Raw genomic sequence first — 20,834 nt, forward strand, 5'->3', positions numbered from 1 at the left:
TCAAAGACTGGAAACATGGTTCTGGCGAAAGGAACAAAAAAACCTTCCTACTAGCACTTCTAAATCTTATTAATTATCATATTATAAACTGTTTTTTAATCTGTACTGAATCAGTTAGCTGTGTGGTCCTGTTTTCACTGTTTCAGCTCTTTAAGCTAAGTAGAAATCTAAACAAGACTGAAAACAGGGTTCTGTCCAAAGGAACAAAAAACCTTCCTACTAGCACTTCTAAATCTTACTAATTATCATGTTATAAACAGTTATTTAATCTGTACTGAATCCGCTAGCTATGTGGTCCTGTTTTCACACTTTCTGCTCTTTAAGCTAAGTAAGCATCTTGACAGCCTAGCACAATGACTGGAAACATGGTTCTGTCCAAAGGAACAAAAAAAACCTTCCCACTAGCACTTCTAAATCTCACTAATTATCATATTATAACCAGTTTTTTAATCTGTACTTAAGTGTAAAAAGCTAGCTGCGTGGTCCTGTTTTCATACTTGTGCTAAGCTAACCTAAGTAGATATCTTTGACAGCTTAGCATAAAAACAAGAAACAGGGAAACAGCTAGCCTACCTCGGTTCAAAACTAAATATATCTGCCAACCAGTGGCTCTAAAGCTCACTAATAAACACATATCAAAGTTTTCATTCAATACAGAGTGTAATAAAATGTGCTAATAATGCTTTATGCTAACGTAAGCTACTCGTCTCATGGCTGTAGCTTTACGCTAGAGGAATTTGTTTTATATATTAAAGGTAATAAAACGTATTGTTAAGTTGTTACACACGACCAGATACGAGACAGATTGAATATAGATTATTTATTTACTCATAAAAAACAGAGTAATCATAGTATATAAATAGTTTGAATTCTTCAGTCTTCATTTCTTAAGTTGGCATTGTGACAGAGCATAACATGTATAAATGTCCATACACACATTGATATGTAGAGGGTACATGTGTAAGTTAGCTTCTCCTAGCTCATAACCTTCTTGCGGATGTTCCACTTTGGTCCCAGTAATTCATTGGTGGATCAACAACATCCAACACATTTGGCTTTCTCCGTAGAGCTCCAGTTTGAAATACGACAGCACAGCACTGACAGTCCACAAATCCATCAGGGTGTTTCCACAAGCTAACATCCCACTTGAGTGCAGCGATTTTTGTTCCAACAGTCATGAGTCAATATCCAAGACTCTTCTGCTTCTTTGGCTCTGATTGCAATCCAGCTTTTGCAAAAACTCCAATTTCTCTTGATGATCTTTGACGTCTTGTCAGGTTAGAGTTTTGTGACAGTCTTGTAGTTCTTGATCAGTATCTCCAGCAGCTTGTGTTTCCAGTAAAGTACGTCTCCAATCTGGCGCAGCTCTTGAGCGCAGACGTCAAGAGTTTCAGGAAAATCTGATGGCAAAAGAGAAACAGTTTGAGTATCCATGATTTAATACAAGTTAAATTGTTTTAGCTTCAATAAAACAGGTTGAGTTTAATCAAATCTTCTTAGATACTAACCTTGTTCGGCCATTTCTCTGATAATAATGCTTCAGTTGAGCAGAGGAAGCCTTAAAGGTTCAGTTTTTTCTTCCCCTCCGCGCTTGTAAGGCTCTGTACTTGTTGCTTGACAAGAAGGAACAGGTTTGACCTATTGATAGTGAGGCCGCCCTTAAATACTTACCGTGGCGTAACTGTATGACAGGAATCCCCGCAAGCTTCAGCCAAGTTCCTCCCACAGACGTAGACTTCTCTGTTTACAATATTGTTGTTGAGGCCCTTTTAATCAGTAGCATTATATAAAATGTGTGCCTGTGTATTTTACAATAGGTAGAATACAACAAATAGGTGACCTGGACTGTTTGTACCTGATAGTTAGTGGCTGCGCGTTAAACAACATAAACAAGCAGATTTATCCACTTCAAGGGATCATAAAGAAGCTTCTTCTGCATATAAAGATATTAAATCAGAAATTTACAATATCAAATATGATATTACCTTACATTTAAAAGGTAGATATTTCAAATTACCGTAGGTCACAGGGAACTTTGCAGGAAGTTACAAATAAAAGCTTGCAGTGTGTCATGTGACGCAAGATTTAAGCATGATAGATTACACCTTTTTTTTAAGAGAAGAGACTGAATTTTTACAGTTCACACTTACGTAATTGCACCATAAAGTTTTACTGTTTGTCAGAGTAAGATTTGAAAGCGCAACAACAGTTCACAGGCGCATCGGTGGCTGATTTTGTGTCCCAGTGGGCCGATGGTGATAAGATATTCAGACACACCGGTTGTTTTCATAATGTAGGCCATGTAACACTAACGTCATTCTAGAGATAATGAGTGAATAATGCAAAATAATCAGCATGGCATGTGATGAGAGGGAAGTGCTGATATCAAAACATCATCAGTGACAAGAAATTAAAAAACATTCGTAGACTGAATTTATGTGTCATCAGGGAGGCATTTCATTCAGCCCACACAGCGTCATATGACTTTACACACACCAGGGCGGTGACCTAAATGCACCACAAATTGGCCTAAATCTGCCAGTGCATTGCAGTTCATTCAAACTACCTTTAAAATTCATCTGAAAACTGCTCTCGCATATTCCCACACGTTCATCGTAAACATGTTTGAACTTGTCTGCAGCTATCTCGCCCCATCTGTAGAACAGGGAAATACCCAGGTCTTAACAGCGCCTGCAGTCAGCTGATCAGAGCGACAGTTACATATGTCCATTCGAAAGCTGATTCATTGGGCACGAGCGAGTGAGACTTACAGGAAGCTGGGGGATTACAGAAAATCAAATTAAGGAACTATGTGACGTGTAAAGGGAAGTAATAAACGAAAACAAAAGTATGATTCAATCATTAAAAGCTGGAAGAAATAGAGTGGAATAAAGATCCTTCACAAGCAATATAATGTAAAAATACTCCATTAAAAGGAAAGTAAAAGTACATACTGTACGTATGATAAGCAAAATGTACTTAAATCATCCAAAAGTTAAAATACTCCATTAAAAAGTAATTAAAAGTACATATGTATGATAAGCAAAGTGCACTTTATTAAAAGCAAAGATACCTGTTCTGCAGAAACTGTATAATATTTGTTTAGTGACAGTGATGCAGGAATAGGTAAGTAGCTTTTTACTGGGTGGAGCTGCCTTAAGTTACCTTTAAATCCATAAGGTGACGTCTTTTAGGGAAGCGGTCCTCAGCTTAGGGGTCATCACCTCACTGAAGGGTCACAAGAAAATCTGAGGACGCGTGAATGAAGCTGAACTTTTCTGTAATCTTTGCTTTTCTGTGCGTTATTATGTAATAACACATCTTTTGTGTCTTTTGGTGTTAAAACTAAACTATAGTGACTTTTTAGATACTTAAAGCTCCTGTGAGCAGTTTTTAGATGGTTATGAAACAGACTGAAATTCATTCTGATTACTCTATATGACCTGTGAAAGCAAACCCGAGCATCAGGAAGAAGGTTGATTATTTCTATATAGTTATTTTAAATGCCTGAAACTGCTGGCGGGGGTGTAGGTGTCAGATGAAGCGATTAACTGCACGCTGCCTTTTTTACATTTTCCAGGGCAAAAATTTAAAGGGAGTGATACATACGACAGAAAAGCAGAATGAGATTTGTTAAAAACAACCACTTCAGCATGTGCAGGACAAAATCGAAGAAGAGATAAGAGGTACGACTTTATCCACAGGGGGCGCCAAAATCAACCCAAACAGAAAGTTCCTCACAGGAGCTTTAATGCAAGAAGCAGATATAATACATCAGACAAAGATAACCAGTTAAAGAGGGTACAGAACTTAACATGACATTTACTTGAAAACCTGTTGATCTGTTACATATGACACATTTTTATGTGTAGAATTACATGTGGGCTGCACAGTAGTTAGCACTGTCGCCTCACAGCTAGAAGGTTCCTGGTTCGGACATAGTGGGCCTTTCTGTGTGGAGTTTGCATGTTCTCCCCGGGCATGTGTGGGTTCCCTCCGGGTACTCCGGCTCCCTCCCACAGTCCAATGACATGCTCGTTAGGTTCATCAGTGACTCTAAAATTGCCCGTCGGTATGAATGTGAAAGGTCGTCTGTCTCTGTGCGTCTGTGTTGTGATTGACTCGCGATCAGTCCAGGTTGTACCCCGCCTCTTGCGCAATGACAGCTGAGATTGGCCCTGTGACCCTGAACAGGATATGCAGTATAGATAGATGGATTATATGTATTTTATTTATTCATTATATTTGTAAAGTGACCATGTACAATAATAAGCATAATTGCTACCATTTCATGTATTGTACCAGAGCAGCATATCGACCAATTATAATACACATGTGATGGTTGTTACATGGGGGTGTCTTATCAACACCCCCATGTAATAACCATCAAACCATTAAACAAAAGTAAACAGAAGTCAGAGTTTAACAATAACTTTGTGATATGTAATAAAACAGGAAGAAAGAAAGTAAATAAATATATAGTCACTGAAATGAGTGCTGCTTGTGTAACTATATAAGAGAGTGGCTGAATGCATTCCAGAGTCATTTAAATGAAACCATGTGAGAGAGGAAATATCTCCAACGTGGAACAGACTTCTGAAATGTTGCATCAGACCCAAACTACACTCTGCTTTTTTCACAACAGCTTTACAAGCCAAATATGTTGGGATGTGCTGCCTTAATCTGTGACAATCCAATGTGTTTTTATAGCAAATAACCGGAGATTTATATTGAATATATCTTGCATAATGACTGAGTGAAAAGTTATCCTACGAAGTAGCTTAGAATGGAATAAATCTAAAATCTAATCTGCTCGTTTCAAAGCAGGTTGATCTACAGGTACAGTGCAGAGGGCTCACATGGTTGCAGAAAGCACGGCCTCTCTCTGCTGATAACAGATGTTATAAAATATGCCTTCTTGTCTTTTATTGCCACATGCTGAAGATATTACAAAGAGAGGAAGAGAGAGAGGGTGTATTCACTGTAGATGTACTATGAACCTGCTTATCAGACCTACTGTACCTGCAAACAGTTCAGTCATGTGCTACTCTGTGTGTAAACAGACCGTGTTGTTGCTTCTTTTTGTGAAAATATATTTCATAAGAAGTCTGAGGAGACAAATGACCTCATGCTTTTTTCCATTGTCTGGAAGTGAAGCAGGTCAAACCAGAGTATTCACGCCTTGAGGGGGAAAGAACAAACAAATGAGGAAACATTGACTGTAATGATGTCTAGTAGTTAACAGGTTTGACAGGTTAGTTTGTCCTGAGTGTCTCAGACAACCATGACTCTGATGAATATGGGTTTCGAGGATAATTAAAAACATGACACAAGTTACATAAGTACACAAGTTTTAGATGACGCCCCTTAACTGCAAGATCAAAGGCCTTGAATGAGCTCTTACTGACAAAATATGTTATATTAAAGGGTCAGTTTGCCCATTTTCATCCTCAGTCCTATCATGCTGTTATGGGGAGCTAATTGTCCCCGTAGGGAAAAAAATGCTATTTGGCTTTGTGCCTTTGGAGGACGCTATCTGCTTGTCCAATGGTAAATGGACTGTACTTATACAGCGCTTTTCTAGTCTTTGTGACCACTCAAAGCTGCTTTTACACTACATATCACATTCACCCATTCACACACTGATGGCAGAGGCTGCTAAACTGTGCCAAACTGTCAATGAGTTATCACATTCATACCCGTTGGCTATGCCACTGGGTGGAGCAATTTGGGGTTCAGTGTCTTGCCCAAGGAAACTTCGACATGTAGCCTGAGGGATTGAACCTCCGACTTTCCGATTGAAAGACGACCAACTCTACCACTGAGCCACAGCCGCCTCCAATGGGCCCTGGAAAACCTCTGCCATACTACGTAAAACTTGTCATCTGGCGGAGGCCGGGGAGCTCTCTAAACTACACTTCCTCAGTCTAGGACGCCCCCGCCTCTGATGTCATGTCTCGTTCAAAATCGTCAGGTTTGAAATGTAGACTATATTCTCGTCGTATTTTGGATTCTGTACCGCTCCGACCCATTGCCTGCAGTGATCACTGGAAAATGATAGTATTTCACTCCAGCGTCTCTCGCTGGACCGTTCCTTTCAGAGGCAGGGGCGCAATGCATGCTGGGTGTTGTAGGAAAGTACAATGGGCGAAACCACGAGCTGTTTGTCAAACTTTCTCCACAGCTATGGGGCCAATTTCAAATATAATTGCTTTTATTGATTACAGAGAACACCAGCTTTGACTGACAGTGGCTTTTTCCAGGGGAGAATTGCTCCTTTAGGAACAAAATACTTTAATATATTTTATATATATTATTTATATATATTGAATCATAATTAGCTGACGCTATTTGTCATGAGAAGTGGCCCTTTAATCTGCCAAGAGTTAAGGCAGTCAGTCACCAATTACTTTCCTCTGACCCTGGTCCCATTTTATAATGTTTACCGCAGGTTATTTTCCTTTTTTCAGAGAAAATCCAATAGTCCTACAAATATCCTCAGACTGATCAATACCCAAAGGAAATGATAATGTCACATACACCAGCCTGTAATCTTTAGTTAAGGTGGATAGTTAACAGGATTGAAAGGTGGACTAGGAAGCATCTTTTCGTGCGTGTGACAGGGACCTCCTGACACTACAGTACACCAAACATACAAATGCTATGTATCACTCTCCATCACCTGACTGCCCAAACCAGATACTCAGCCGTCCCCACTTCCCCTTATTATCCCAGCAACACTGTACTGTGTGGTCATTGTTAAGTGTTTTAATAATTTTTAATATTAAAGAGTATAAAATGAAATACCATGTATATGATAAAGAATTCATAATGTAAACATAAGTCCAATATAAATGATGATTTCATTATTATAATTATATAATAAAAAATATTATTATATTATTATTGTTGTTATTTAGTCCACAACATGTTTTTCAGTTATAGTTACTCATTACTTTCCCATTTAAAATGATGATGCATTGCTATTATGTTTTTAAAATTGTTTTCTTGTATTGTTTTTTTTTTTTATAAAGTTTATGATACCTGGTTAAATACATTTGTATTTGTATGTTTATTACAATGATGTTTTAATTGTTCAAAACATTTTAAGGAATATATTTAAGGGTTGTGAGGTACTTCCTTTGCCTCCAAACATCATACACGATCATTACGGTAAATTTATGGTCTGCCTTAAACTCGACAACGGTACCTTTATATTTGTCTGACAGGCTGTAAAACATGTGATTACTTCTATCAATCACTAGGTGGCAGCACGCTCAAACTCACGTGAGAACAGTTGGCAGGTACTCCCGCGTGCCCAGCCCACACTGACTTTAACAGGCAGAGAGTTTAACGGTCACTGTCAGTCAGCGAACAGACCTGCTCCAACGCGGTGACCCTTTCTATTTCATACAGCGATGAAAAACCTTCATTTTAAAGATTTCTTCTGGGTGAGTTTCTACTATTGTGTTTTGGAGATTAACTTAATATTTTTAATTCGCATGTTTGGTTGAAAAAATGTAATTTTAATTCTTAAATAAAGAGGAAATGTTTTGCTAAGTAAGCTAGTTTTTCTGCGTTTCACTTTAGCTTCTCTTTTTATTGAGGTTCAGCTGTCATGGAAAATAGAAACTATTTATTTATAGAGTCATTAAATAGGTTCCTCTTTCCAGCACTTGGTAGCTGATGTAGTTGTGGTGTGAGAAAGTAAAATTTATATCACACTGTAAAAATACTTTGTTTGAATTCCTATATGACACTAATGTAATGGAAAGCAATACTGTCTTTAATATACTAAAAGCATCAAAAATATAAGCAATAAAAGGCCTTCCACTATGTATAATATTATTGAATTATTATCACAGGTGAATTGAGGTGTAGGTGTCATTGTAGAAAATGACAAGAGAGTATCTGCAAAGTATCATGTAGCTATATTTGTCAAATAAATGTAGTGGAGTAAAAAGTACAATATTCTCTCTGTAGTGTAGTGGTGAAGTATATAGTAGCATAAAATGGAAATATTCAAGCACAAGTAAACCAAATGTTCAGTACAAAATTAAAGTTTAAGTTAACTTCACTTTAGACTGTTGTACAATTCAATAAGCAATACATTATGGCTGCATATCTTTTACAGAGATAGAAAGTCAATAACCTGCTGATTTTGACATATATACGTGGTTAGGTTAAATTATATGCTGTCATCAGCCTAACTAAATTATGGAGAAGTACAGCTCAAAACATCAATTTACACTGTGCGAGAAAGATCATAATGTTAAAGTGTGTGTTTACGTCAGTGTGTAGCGTTGCTTTGGGAACTTTAATGTGCAAATTTAGAATAGAGAACACGTTTAGACAGAGTCTGCTTGTCTTGCAGTAAAGGCCTGGTTGGAAGTAGGGATGCACGATATTGGATTTTTTTGCTGGATGCCGATTTCGATACGGATATATTAGGCAAATGTTTTTTTTCCAACTAATTGCAGAGAACATCAAGTCTCCGCCATCATCTGCAGATACTGATAAAGTGCCGATGATATCGTGCATCCCTTGTTGGTAGTAGTGGTAGTGTTAGTCTGGCTATCTGAAAGGTGTCTAACATATAATGTAAACTTATATACCGATCTGTAATCACATCTAAAACCAAAAAACAATGAACTTTTTCCCATCTGATTGACAGAACTCTGACCTGACCTGCACTGGAGGCTATGACGCTATAATCCAGTATCTTAATGATGGCAGGAGGACGTGCAAGGAGGTGGAGGACTTCATGAAAGCAAGGTATTGACTACTTATCTAATGATGTAATTATTTGTTTATCAGTTCTGCTCCATTCCGGGTCACCAAGGCTGTATGCTAGCTCTAAATTACTGGCCATTTGTGGTAGTTGTTATCATGCAACTACTAGGCAGCAAACTGAATTAGCACAATATATGTGTTAAGGCTAGAGACACAAGTTATAGGCCCTTGTGCCTATCTTGGTTTTGATCACAATCACCATGGACTCTATTTGTAAAGCAGTAGATAAAATGCTTGATTGCGAATGCAGTTATTTATATTTTAAGTTAGCGATCAAGAGTCAGATAAGGAGAGTTAGCAGAAAATGAAAGGTGAAAAAGAGGAGGAACATGATCTAAACACTCTGCAGAGTCATTGCTGAGGGAAGTTGTAAGATTTATTCGTGTGAGAGACAGAAGTGGAGTAAGGTATACGTCCAGAGCGTAGGTGGACATGGAGCAATCAAAGAGAGCAGTGAAAAAGGATTAAAGATTTCTTTGCGAGGAGGAAGTTGCTTCAAAGTACACACATGTGCAATTGAAGGGAGAGGTCTAACAGAAGGTCTTAAGTTTCTCATTACAGAACATTTCAAGACTGTTTTATTGTTTGGTATTTTAAAGTATTCGTGACAGCAAATTGCCAGCTACCAGTCAATGCTCTGGTGTAGTAAAAGCTGCTGTATGTACGTGTAATGACAGCATTAATGCCGGTAAAACATGTGGCTCTAAGCCTGTCGTAACAAATTACCTATTGTAATAGATGTATTTTATCATGGAGTCATACAAAGTTTGGAATTTGAATTTGGGTTTCCTTCTTCCTGCTGTGATACGTTATCTGTCCTTGGTCCTTAACACACACACACACACACACACACACGAACAGCACACACAAGCCCAGATAGCAGTCTCTGACATAAACCCGAAGTGCAATTATTCAAAAATGTTACAGCAACATTATGGATTCAGAGACTAAACAGAGACATTGCTATCGCATGATAAAACATGCAGATGCCAATATGATAAATAAGGATATAACATGATAACATAACTGAAAGTATCTTCATGTTAGAATGAGAAACATTTACAAGGTTTTCCAAAATCTTCTAACCTTAGTCACACTTCCTTATTATATCTACAGTATTGACACATTGTAGCACAGAAATATTTTGTGGTATAATATAAGGAAACCAAATGTTAATTAAACCAATTTAGATATTCATATGTAAGTGTAGATAAGTAAATAACGCAAATATTTTGAATGTGCAGAATATATTGTGTTAGTAACACGGACACTGTGCATCTTATTCACATCAGATTTACAGAGAGATGTACAAAACTAAATGTTAAACATCTACAGAACATTGAGCTTTGGACTTCCTGTTGCATGTATTCCTATCATAGTAAGAATACTGGCTGGGGTTTTTATTAAAGTGATAATCTCGATTTTCGTTTAAATAAATGTCTGTTAAGTCTCTATCTATCACCGAATGAGGTAACACAATGAGTGATTGAGCCTATGGCCCACTGATGAAAGCCTTTGCATTTGCAGTATTACAGACTGGGTGTCTGTGGCAACATTTGTGAAAAAAATCACAAGCGGCGCCCAGTTAGTGACGCGTTTTCCATCAGCCAGCAGTGGTTGGTCTGCCAGAGAGGGAAGGCGGAGCTAAGCGGCTGCTATTCCGGTCTCTGCAAGTGTTGCGAGTAAACAGTAATCTACTATGGCTGAACAAACAAAGAAAAGATGGATGACTACAGATACAACTTCAACAATAAGAGAAAATCCAAAGAAAAAAGAGTTACAACCGGAGCCAACCGTGGACGTCACACATGCAACACTGTCTGCATATCTGGGAAGTGTGCTCCCGCAGTTACCGTTTATCGCCACAGGTGCCGCCAAAGAGAACGAAACTGAGATCTTCAAGATTATAACTTTAATATATCTACAGTATGAGCACATACTAGAAATATTTTGTGGTATAATATAAGAGAACAAAATTGTAAACAAATTTAGGTTTTCATTTGTAAGTGTAGATAAGATTACAGAACCGTACAACATACAACATCTACAGAACATTGAGCTTGGACTTCCTGTTGCATGTGTTTGTTTGGTTTTTGTCAACTTGTGCAGAAGTGCATTCATACATTTGCACCAAACAGCATGCAATAACTTGTGCACACACACAACACAGCAAGCTCTGTAACGTGCACTTTGTCAGCTGAGTATAATGACTCTGTTGACTTCCTGATAATGCAGACTGAAAAAAAATAAAAAGCAATTCAGGTCATTATAACTAACTAACTAGAGGTTATTCTAAGATGTTATTTCCTGGTTGGGCGAAACACTATTGGTGGCAGCAGTACTCTAAGTTCCCCTGTTAAGCTTTTATGAGCTGTATACCAACATGACATTAATTATTAATTCATTCTATAACACAGTTGTGCACACATACAGTATAAGGACATTTCAGTGTTTTATATGAATACGTCTGTGACCTAGGCTATATGTGGTTATTCATCTGTTTATATAGAACCTTTAACTAATGGTACTTTTATAAATATTACTATTATAACGATTTAAAGTGAATTGTTTGTCCTGTGAAGATGTCAAAAAACCTATTTAGTCAACTTTTCCTGCCCTTTTATTATCAGTTCAAGTACAGTTAAGCATATGGATTTATGTGTTTCTAAAAATGTCCACTGGCTGATGACCAACGTGTGTGCGTATATGTAAACTAGTAATAAAACAGATATCATGTAAATTAAATAGCAGTGTACCAGCTAAAGGGTTCCTCTGTTTGCTCTGTGTATGACGGACTTTTTTTTCCTCCCTGCTTGTTTCTTTCAGAGCGTCTATTGAAGAGAAGTACGCCAAAGATCTGCTTGGTTTGTCCAAGAAGGTGTGTGGACACAATGAGATGAAGTAAGCGACCCTTCTGTGTCAAGATGCTGTAATTCATGTGTGTTTGAGCAGATCTATTTTTAGTCCGTGCAATGTATAAAGAGAGGTCAAAGCAATAGTTTAGAGCCTCTTTACCGAGCGTGGGGACATTAGTTTGAAAGCAGAAATTAATTCTTTCAGTCTAGTTCCCATTCTGTCTGTGGTTACACAAAGTGCAACTTTGGTTCTGCTGTTTCTGTTCAGAGGTGTTGTTCAGGTGGGAAGAGGAAGGAAGACTAATGGGGGAGGGTGACAGAGAAGAGTACTCGCTTCAGAGAATCAGAGTGGTTTGTCAAAAATGCTTTCTATTTATGGTTTCATGTGGAGTTTCTCACATGCAAACAAAAGTAAATTGCCAAAAACCAAAATGCATTGCATGAATCCTTTCGCAACTAATCTGAATGTTATTGAAGAATTAAATGAATTTCCTCTAAAAAAAATGCCCTTTAAGGTTTTCAAAAGTCGTCATTTTCATTAAAAATTGGTTAAAATGTTTTATCTTGCCTGCCATTGGAAGTAATGGTATTCTTCTGTATTTGAAAAAAACTATATGTGAAATTGTTATGGCTGTGGATTATAAGTGCATGAGTCACTATCTATCGCCGAGTGAGGTAACACAATGGTGATTGAGCCTATGGCCCACTGATGAAAGCCTTTGCATCTGCAGTATTACAGACTGGGTGTCGGTGGCCACTTTCGTGGAAAAAATCACAAGTGGCGCCCAGTAAGTGACACGTTTTCCATCAGCCAGCAGTGGTTGGTCTGCCAGAGAGGGTAGGCGGAGCCAAGCGGCTGCTTTTCCGGTCTCTGCAAGTGTTGCGAGTAAACAGTAATCTACTATGGCTGAACAAACAAAGAAAAGATGGATGACTACAGAAACAACTTCAAAATTAAGAGAAAATCCAATCCTGTGTGGAGTTTGCATGTTCTCCTCGTGCATGCATAGGTTCCCTCCGGGTTCTCCGGCTCCCTCCCACAGTCCAAAGACATGCTCGTTAGGTTGATTGGTGACTCTAAAATCGCACATAGGTGTGAGTGTGAGCGTGAAAGCTTGTCTGTCTCTGTGCTTCAGCACTGTGATCGACTGGCGGTCAGTCCAGGGTGTAACCCCGCCTCTCGACCAATTACAGCTGGGATAGGCTCCAGCCCTGCGCGACCCTGAACAGGATAAGCGGTTGATGGATGGAAGGATGGATTGGTTGTGATGTGCTAAAGACGTAGCAATGTGACTACAAAGACAACGGAGAAGACTGCTAGGATGTTAACATTGATGTAAACCACATGTGCCTACAACACAATCCTTTAATTTTCTGCCACCTATTCTTGTCTCAGTTGCATACATTTAATTCATTAAATTATAAGGAAATTACCCCCCAAAAAAGATACAATAATTAATAACTCTAGGCCTTATTGTACCCATTGGTTTCTCTTCATACTTTCAGTCTGATCGTCTCAGCATCATTTATTTACACTACAGTCTGTATGGGGTTAAAAAGTTCTTACATTTACCAGGGTAAACTGTAAACTGAGTATATGTACTGTCAAGTATAAAAATGTTGAGTGCATTTCTTTCCTAGTAAAATATTCATAAAGCTGATTTTAATTATATTTTAAGTGGTGTAGGCATGTGGTCTACATCAACGTTAACACCCTAGCAGTCTTCTCTGTTGCACTTGACCGCAACCAGTTGCCGGTCGTGAAACTGACATTGGGATGTGACTTGTGCCTCATACTTCATTGTGGGTGTCTACAGGAAACCACTCATAATAAACTTTGTTACACAGGGCTATGAGTGGTAAAAATGTCTAAGGTGTAGCTTTAATTTCCTCTTTGTGTGCTCTTTTGAGGATATTGATGGGTCTTGTGGTTGAACTTAGAATTTGCATGCAAGAATCAGGCTTTAATCTTACTTTATTTTCCTTTCAAGCTCATTAAAAAGATCCCTGGATGTGTTCAAATTACGTAAGTGTTTACATTTAACAGTTTTAAAATGACTTCCATTCAACGGTCATTATTTACTATGTGTTTCAGTTTGTGTTTTATGTTTAGCTGAGAAGATAAAACAAGTTTTTACACCCGCAGAGACTGAACATGTGAGTCTGTCACACTTACAACTGGCGCAGAGCATGAGGGACGAGGCCAAGAAACTAGAAGACTTCAGAGAGAAACAAAAAGAAGTCAGGAAGAAGGTCGGTGGTTTGAGCAGCAATGTGTTGCATTGTAGTGTAGAGTTTTTTTGTTTTTTAACACATTTATTTGTGGCCTACGTTTCCTTATTTTTTCAGATAGAACAGCAGATGGATGCTCTCCACAAACAGAAGTCCTCACAGTTTAAGAAGACAATGGATGTGAGTAGAGGTGATAATACGTCTGAAGTGCCGAGTTAAGTCATTACAGGCTCTTTATAAAAAGTCCCTCTATAACTTTTCTGTTTCTCTTCCTTGTAAAGTTATCAATAAGCTGAGCTCATTAGCCTTTAGCACGCGCAGAATTAATGATACATTGTGACTGACCTTCCAAACCAAAGCCATAACACTCTCTCTATGTAAAGGTCTTGTTTTTATCTGATGTCGTGCCACCTTTAAAGTAAGAGGAAATCACAAGTATTAAATTAAAGCGACGCCAGCAGAGAGGCGATGCATGTCAGAGGGGGTTCTGAAAACAGTGAAAATGCTGATCCCTTCTATGTTCTTCCTCTTTGGTGGGGGAAGTTGTGTTGACCAGTCTAAGAACAGAACCACAGGGCAACATTGAGCACCACGAATATCATTTCCAAAAAGAAGAAGTACATGTCATGCACAAGACAACTGAAAACAGAAATTAGACCATGTTACCAAACGAGCTGGATGCCAGTAAACTGATTGTGTGCTGCGTGGCCCCCCAGACAAAGAAGACGTACGAGCAGAAGTGCAGGGATAAGGAAGAAGCGGATCAGAACGTGAACCGAAACACCAACACCACCAACACCAAGCACATCGAGAAGGTACAGTGAAAACAGTGGGGCTGTTCAGTGGATTAATAACAGAGGACAAGGATGAAACATTTACTTGGTCGTGCACAAGAGTTATGTTTGTAGCTTATTTATGTCCCTATTCATGAATACAACTTTCAGTTGTATTGAATGAATGTATGAATGTATGAATACAACTTTCAGTTATCCTCTTAAGTAATATGAAGAAGTTCTGTGTTAGTAGTTTATGACAGTAAGTTTTATATATATTATATTTATCAAGGGTGCTTTCACACCTAGTCTGTTTGGTCCGAATCAAACACCAAATTGTTACAAAGTTGCATTTTGCCTCATGTGTGGTTTGTGTTCACACGGCAGCTTTTACCAGCAGACCAAAACATTTTGTTGCGCAAGGAAAGTGCTCTCTGATGGGACAGGATGTCCACGTTGGAAAACTCCCTGAAATAAACAAAGACAGAGCAGACTGCCAAATCACACTCAACACCATCACACGACTTTAATGCTTTGTTGACATCGTTCCACAGGTCGATCAGTTCCACTCTCCTTTCGTTTTTCACTCAGCAGTTTGAACACCTCCGTGTTCTTGTGTGTTTCCACAAGCATTTGTGAAATTGTTTGGTCAGCCCATATTTCTGTTTCCTTGTCCCCACGTTTATCCTCTACTCGTCTTGCTGCCTGTCTCTGCAAGTGTCAGCACCCATTAACAACCCACAATGCACAGTGTCCGTTTACGTTCTCACTGCAATCGAACCACACTAGGGTTCACTTGGAAGCGGTGCAGAACCACCTCTCCAAGCGGTCTCTGACTGGTTGTTTTGGTACGCACCAGAATACAATTACGGCTTTCACAACTGCCCAACCAAACCGCACCAGAGTTCGATTAAAACGGACTAAATGCTGTGCCTGTGGAAGTGCCCTTAGTTTGTTATCAAGTGAAAAAGTCAAACATGCACTAGTTCCAATTCTCAGGTCTTTTTCTTCGTTGTTTATCAATTTAATTTGGACTTATATGAAACCGTGCTGTTTAAAGGCATCTTGTTGGGCTCTGAAAACCTGCAATGGGTATTTTTACACTATTTTGTGGCATTTTAAATAAACAATGTACAGATGCTGTTAGTAACAGTCCTGAACAGAATGTAAACACAACATTCGTGGCATCAGAAAAAAAAAACTGCTTCATCAGAGGAGCTTTTAATTCACACTGAACACAATAGTGCTGATTGACAATGTGGTGCCGTGATAATTGATAATTAGCTTTTGTCACATTTAAGGTAAAGCTGTTTAATTGTGTTTCCCCTTGTGTGACACAGGTAGGCATTCTCCTGTAAGAGGAAACAGAACACCACAGATTCTGCTGATTAAACATTAGTGTTTGAACAATTAATATAACCTTCAGACTGTGTCAGACTTCCTATATCTACAGTATACAAGCTAACATACTATATTGGATATTTTGCCGATATCCGATATGCCAATATTTTCCAACCCTTTTTGACGATTGCCAATATAAGAAAACTACTTAAACTCATGTATGTACAAAATGCCATATTTATTTGTTTGTAACATTTTTTTTTCTTTTTTTATGGAATCATCGAGCATTTAGGCAGAACTAAAGCGCTGTTTTATCGCTGGAAAATATTGGCAGAAAAACGACATATCTACCGATGTGTCATTTTCAAGCCATAATCTGCAGATACTGAAAACGTGCCAATAATATCGTGCATCCCTAATATGGAGAGATATCAGACTGGAAATACTCGTATGATCTTGGGAGCAGTAATCTCTGTTTTCTTCTAATGCAATAACCTTAGACCCACTGTTAGAGAGTAAGTGCTCATGTGTTCCTTCTTCTTCATCTTTCAGCTCTTCTCAAAAGCACAGCAAGCCAAACAGAACGCAGAAGATGCAGGTAAGTTTGCAAAGGCAAACCTGCTACAGACATCTTTACAAAGCCGTGTGTTAGGTGCAGTTTGAGCCACATATGAACGAATGGACTGCAGTTTTATTCGGCTGTTTTCATGGACATTCATGGTCACCTGTGAGTAACTTTGAGGAGGCCTTAATGTGGTCAAAATCTAAATGTGTACAGTACTTTAATGAACAAATACCTTTAAAGATAATGAACTTTCCGTAAGCCTCACCTTCACTTTCTGTCCACAGCTAATTAGCAAATGCTAGCTTGCTAACTTGCTAAACTAAGATGGTAAACATACCTGTTTAGTCACCACATTAATGTTGTTCTTGTGAGTACGTTAGCATACTAACTCATAGCAACACTGTGCCAAAGTGCAGCCTCCATGGCTATAAACAAGGCTAATTTAAATGTGGCTTTTGCTAGCACTATGATACATGAGCGACTGCTTTGGTTGATTTATATTAAATGTTTACAGGTCAAACTGATGTATGTGTGTCTCACTGCTAGACAGGTTATACAACCAGAGTGTGACCACAATGGGAAAGGTTAGAGAGGAATGGCTCAGGGAACATGTAAAGGCATGCGAGGTAAGACTCATACGCCTCAAGCCTCGAAAAAGTCAACAATCAACACACGACATGTGAATGCGCTGACAGTTTCTGTGACGTTTTTTCTTTCGCAGATGTTTGAAAAACAGGGGATGGAGCGTATTAACTTTCTGAGAAACACAGTGTGGACTCACCTGAACCAGCTTTCCCAGCAGTGTGTGAACAGCGATGAGGTAATAATGGTAGAATGGTGCGGTAGATTAACAAAGGATGAAATGAGGATGCAGAATGTGAAAGTGGTTGTTCATAGTGAGTTTCTTTATGATAAAACGCTCTCTAGGCTCAATGGAGGGTTTTTGTGTCTTTAAGCCAATTGTTTTGGCCTATTACAAGTAGTTTTTCAGTTCTCTACCTGCTCTCACCAGACCGACAGTTAGCAACTACCTTGTAAACATTGTGAAGCATTTAGCAATGTGGTGGAGACAAAAACAGAGCTAGAATGCAAGTCTTTTAAGAGGGGGTATTATGCTGTATCACATTTTAAGCCATATATATAATGTTACAATGTTGGATGTCCAGACTTAACGTGGGTGAATTATGCTAAACTACTCCCCAGGTATCGCAGAGTGAAATATGAAGCTTGAAATAAGCATAATACCCCCCCTTTAATACCCCACAAGCTGACCCGAAGTGGGCTGATTTAAAGTCATCTGCAAACTAAGAATAGCATACCTCTTAAGACATGGCTTAATTAGACTCTGACCTTGTTTATACTGTCTCTTTTTTTTCCTGTGTGTGCACATAGCTGTATGAGGAAGTGAGGAAGTCACTGGAGCAGTGTGATGTCCAGGAAGATATTGAACACTTTGTAAACCTCAGGCGGACCGGTGACAAAGCCCCAGGTAGGAAACCTTTAAATTAAAAATAAAAATTAACCACCACTGGAACGCTGAGCTGTTTCAGCAGTGCTTGAACAATATCTGTCGTCCTCTCTAACAGCTCCGGTTGTGTATGAAAACTTCTACAACAGTCTGAGGTCACCAACTGTAGCCCCACCCTCTCGACTGCCTCCACCACCAATCACCAGGTAAAGAAGAGCATGACTGTAGGAGAGGCTGCCACCTGCTTGCTTATCCACATCTTTGCTTCATTTTTGTAGCTCTAACTGACTTTGCTGTTAATATTAATGACATGGTTTTGTGAATTTACAGGCGGGGGCCGTTACCTGATCCATCAAGCAACAGTACAGGTATGTTTTGTTGCTTCTGTTATACACTGCGTGCTGTGCTGAGGCTTGTGTGTGTGTGAAACAATAGGCATTTTCAGTCGTGGGTTTGAAGCTTGTGGCTTTAACATCAACTGAACGGCTGCTGCACACTTCTGCTTTCCATACTTAGCCACCGCATCGATCTGATTTTTTGCTTTGATTGCAGATAATACAATCTACTCAACAGTGCAGGATGCGGGGTACAGTGTCATCCAATACTAACACACAGGTGCCCTGTTGGGTGTCTTTGTACTTCCTGTGCAGAGCGGGAGCTGCTTTGTAATGGACATAAAGGTTACACAAGTCTCATCACTTCCTCATTTGTGATTTCCTGTATAGATAGTAGATAGAAATGAGTGTAATGAATATGTGTGCATACATATATTTAGGTGAGGTTTTGTGGTCTCTTAAGAATATCACTGTGTTATAAAGAGTGTAATAAACATCGTTATTGGGTTCTCAGGTTCTTGAGTGTATTTTTAAAAATCAAACCAGGAAGAATTAGGACTGAGGCGATATTTATAACCCACATATTTATATTGTGCAAGGCGTATTCTTCGACATACGTGCATCTGAATTTACCTTTAGTTTTGTTTCTTTTTTTTTATGTGTGGCTACATTTTCCTCAAATTTCAAATAGACATTCACAGCATTAGATGATGCCTCATCTGCATACTTGTGCTAATTTCCCTTTTACATGAGAGAATTGCACGTTAGATTACAGGAATCTTGTGGTTGAACGTGAAGGCTCAGACAGACGTATTTTTAAGAGGCCCTACTTTTCTTTTCTTTTCCTTGTAAAACTCCAGTTTGTTGTCACTCAACCTGCATCTAAACATTTTGACTATCTTGCGTCAATATCAGTGTGAGAAAGTTAAACAAGATTAGGTTCTCTCCCTTAAGCTGGTGATACACATTTCAACTTTTACATCAATATCAACAGGCATTGTTAACATCAACAAGCACACACGGGACAACAGGCCAGCGGGCAACGAGGCTAGAACTCCCCCGTTCCAGTCAGAACTACGGCGTTACCATAGCAACCCCTAGTACAACCGCAATTTAAGCTAGCTCAAACGATCTAATATAAATCTGCTCACTGACAAATTTCACGGCAGAAAAAACATTTCAAAAGTGTTTTAAGTTTGTATTCAATTATTTTTTACCTGACAGGTGTTCTCCACACATTCACTCACCAGAGTAATGTTTTATCAGTTCCTTCTCCTCGGTCCACTGCGCTTGGATGGCCGCCATTGTTCAGAAAAACATTTCAGGCCAGAGAGATCACATGACCCAAAATCTGACGATGCTTGGAGCATTTGTGATGTAATTCTGTTTGTTGGCCAGAAGAGGTCGCTGCAGATCTGACATTTCCAGATCAGAGGAGGTTGACCTTTTTCCAATAAAGTGTACAGTCAACATTGAACATTGACGTTATTGGTTCATGTTGAGGTAAATGTTGATACGTGTATCACCACCTTTAGATTGACATTCAAGTCATTAAAGCTCATGTGAGGAGTTTATCTCTGGTTATAAAACAGACTGAAATTAATTGTGATTACTCTATATGACCAACAAAAGTAAACCTAACCATTAGTGACAAGATTGATTATTTCTATCATTTTTTTATGTTAAAAACAGCCATTTGTGAAAATGAGCCTGTTTGAAACTGCAGGTGTAAAGAGGTAAAGAGGAATTATGTTGCATTTCATGGTGCAATATATTTGGTCTTGGTTTTGTCTGAATAAAAGAACTATTTCTCTATTCACAGTTTCTCTTCTTATTTCTATGATTCAAAGCTGCTCACGTAGTGACACCACAGAACACTTTCATGTCTGACTTTTCTTCTGGTGTATTTAAGAGCCATAGCTCTGGCCTACTCCATCTAAAGTCATGCTAATTTGTTCAAAGACCCCCTCCAGTGAAAATCAAGTGTTTAACCTTGTAAACATCCCCATGTGGTGTTCTTCATGTGCTACAAGACATATCAGGGACAACATCAGCAGTCATCTCCATGGCTGGGCCTGTCTGCTTTTAAACTGCAGTGTACCAAGGACAGGCTGAACAACACGTTTACAGATTGGCAGGGTTTGTGATGTCACAAACCTAAGGAGCCAATCCCGTTAATGGACGGGGTGATGCTATGCATATCATTATGTGTAACCTGTGGCAACCACTTCAGCGATGCGCGAGCCAGCTGTAACCGTCATCGTAATTTTTGCAAACTCACTTCTGACTGCTAACGTTAACGTCACTACTACTAATGACTACATTTCAAGCTAGCCAAGTTTCAACAAGTTGCCACGATGGAGGTGGTGGTTGGAAATTTGCATAGTGGGCGGGGACTATGCAGATTCAGGAATTTTTAATGAGGGAAAAGGAGGAGATGCCTTGGGAGGATTTTTACAAGGTAAAAACATA

The 20,834-nt window shown here is 38.9% G+C and overlaps 1 protein-coding gene across 1 annotated transcript; it reads left to right on the forward strand.

Moving 5' to 3' along the window:
* Positions 1–7,372: 7,372 nt before the first annotated feature.
* On the forward strand, positions 7,373–19,372 carry pstpip2 (proline-serine-threonine phosphatase interacting protein 2). The gene is made up of 14 exons (XM_069673399.1): positions 7,373–7,451; positions 8,675–8,775; positions 11,620–11,694; positions 13,640–13,674; positions 13,795–13,901; positions 13,998–14,060; positions 14,597–14,695; positions 16,547–16,592; positions 17,106–17,185; positions 17,281–17,379; positions 17,952–18,048; positions 18,146–18,233; positions 18,358–18,395; positions 18,580–19,372. Exons 1-14 carry the CDS (start codon positions 7,419–7,421, stop codon positions 18,633–18,635), a joined length of 1,017 nt encoding a protein of 338 aa, XP_069529500.1. The 5' UTR covers positions 7,373–7,418; the 3' UTR covers positions 18,636–19,372.
* Positions 19,373–20,834: the final 1,462 nt, after the last annotated feature.

Source organism: Semicossyphus pulcher, unplaced genomic scaffold (genome assembly GCF_022749685.1).
Source record: "Semicossyphus pulcher isolate SPU_LCO1_2020_fin unplaced genomic scaffold, fSemPul1.0.p SCAF_22, whole genome shotgun sequence".
Lineage (NCBI taxonomy): Eukaryota > Metazoa > Chordata > Actinopteri > Labriformes > Labridae > Semicossyphus > Semicossyphus pulcher.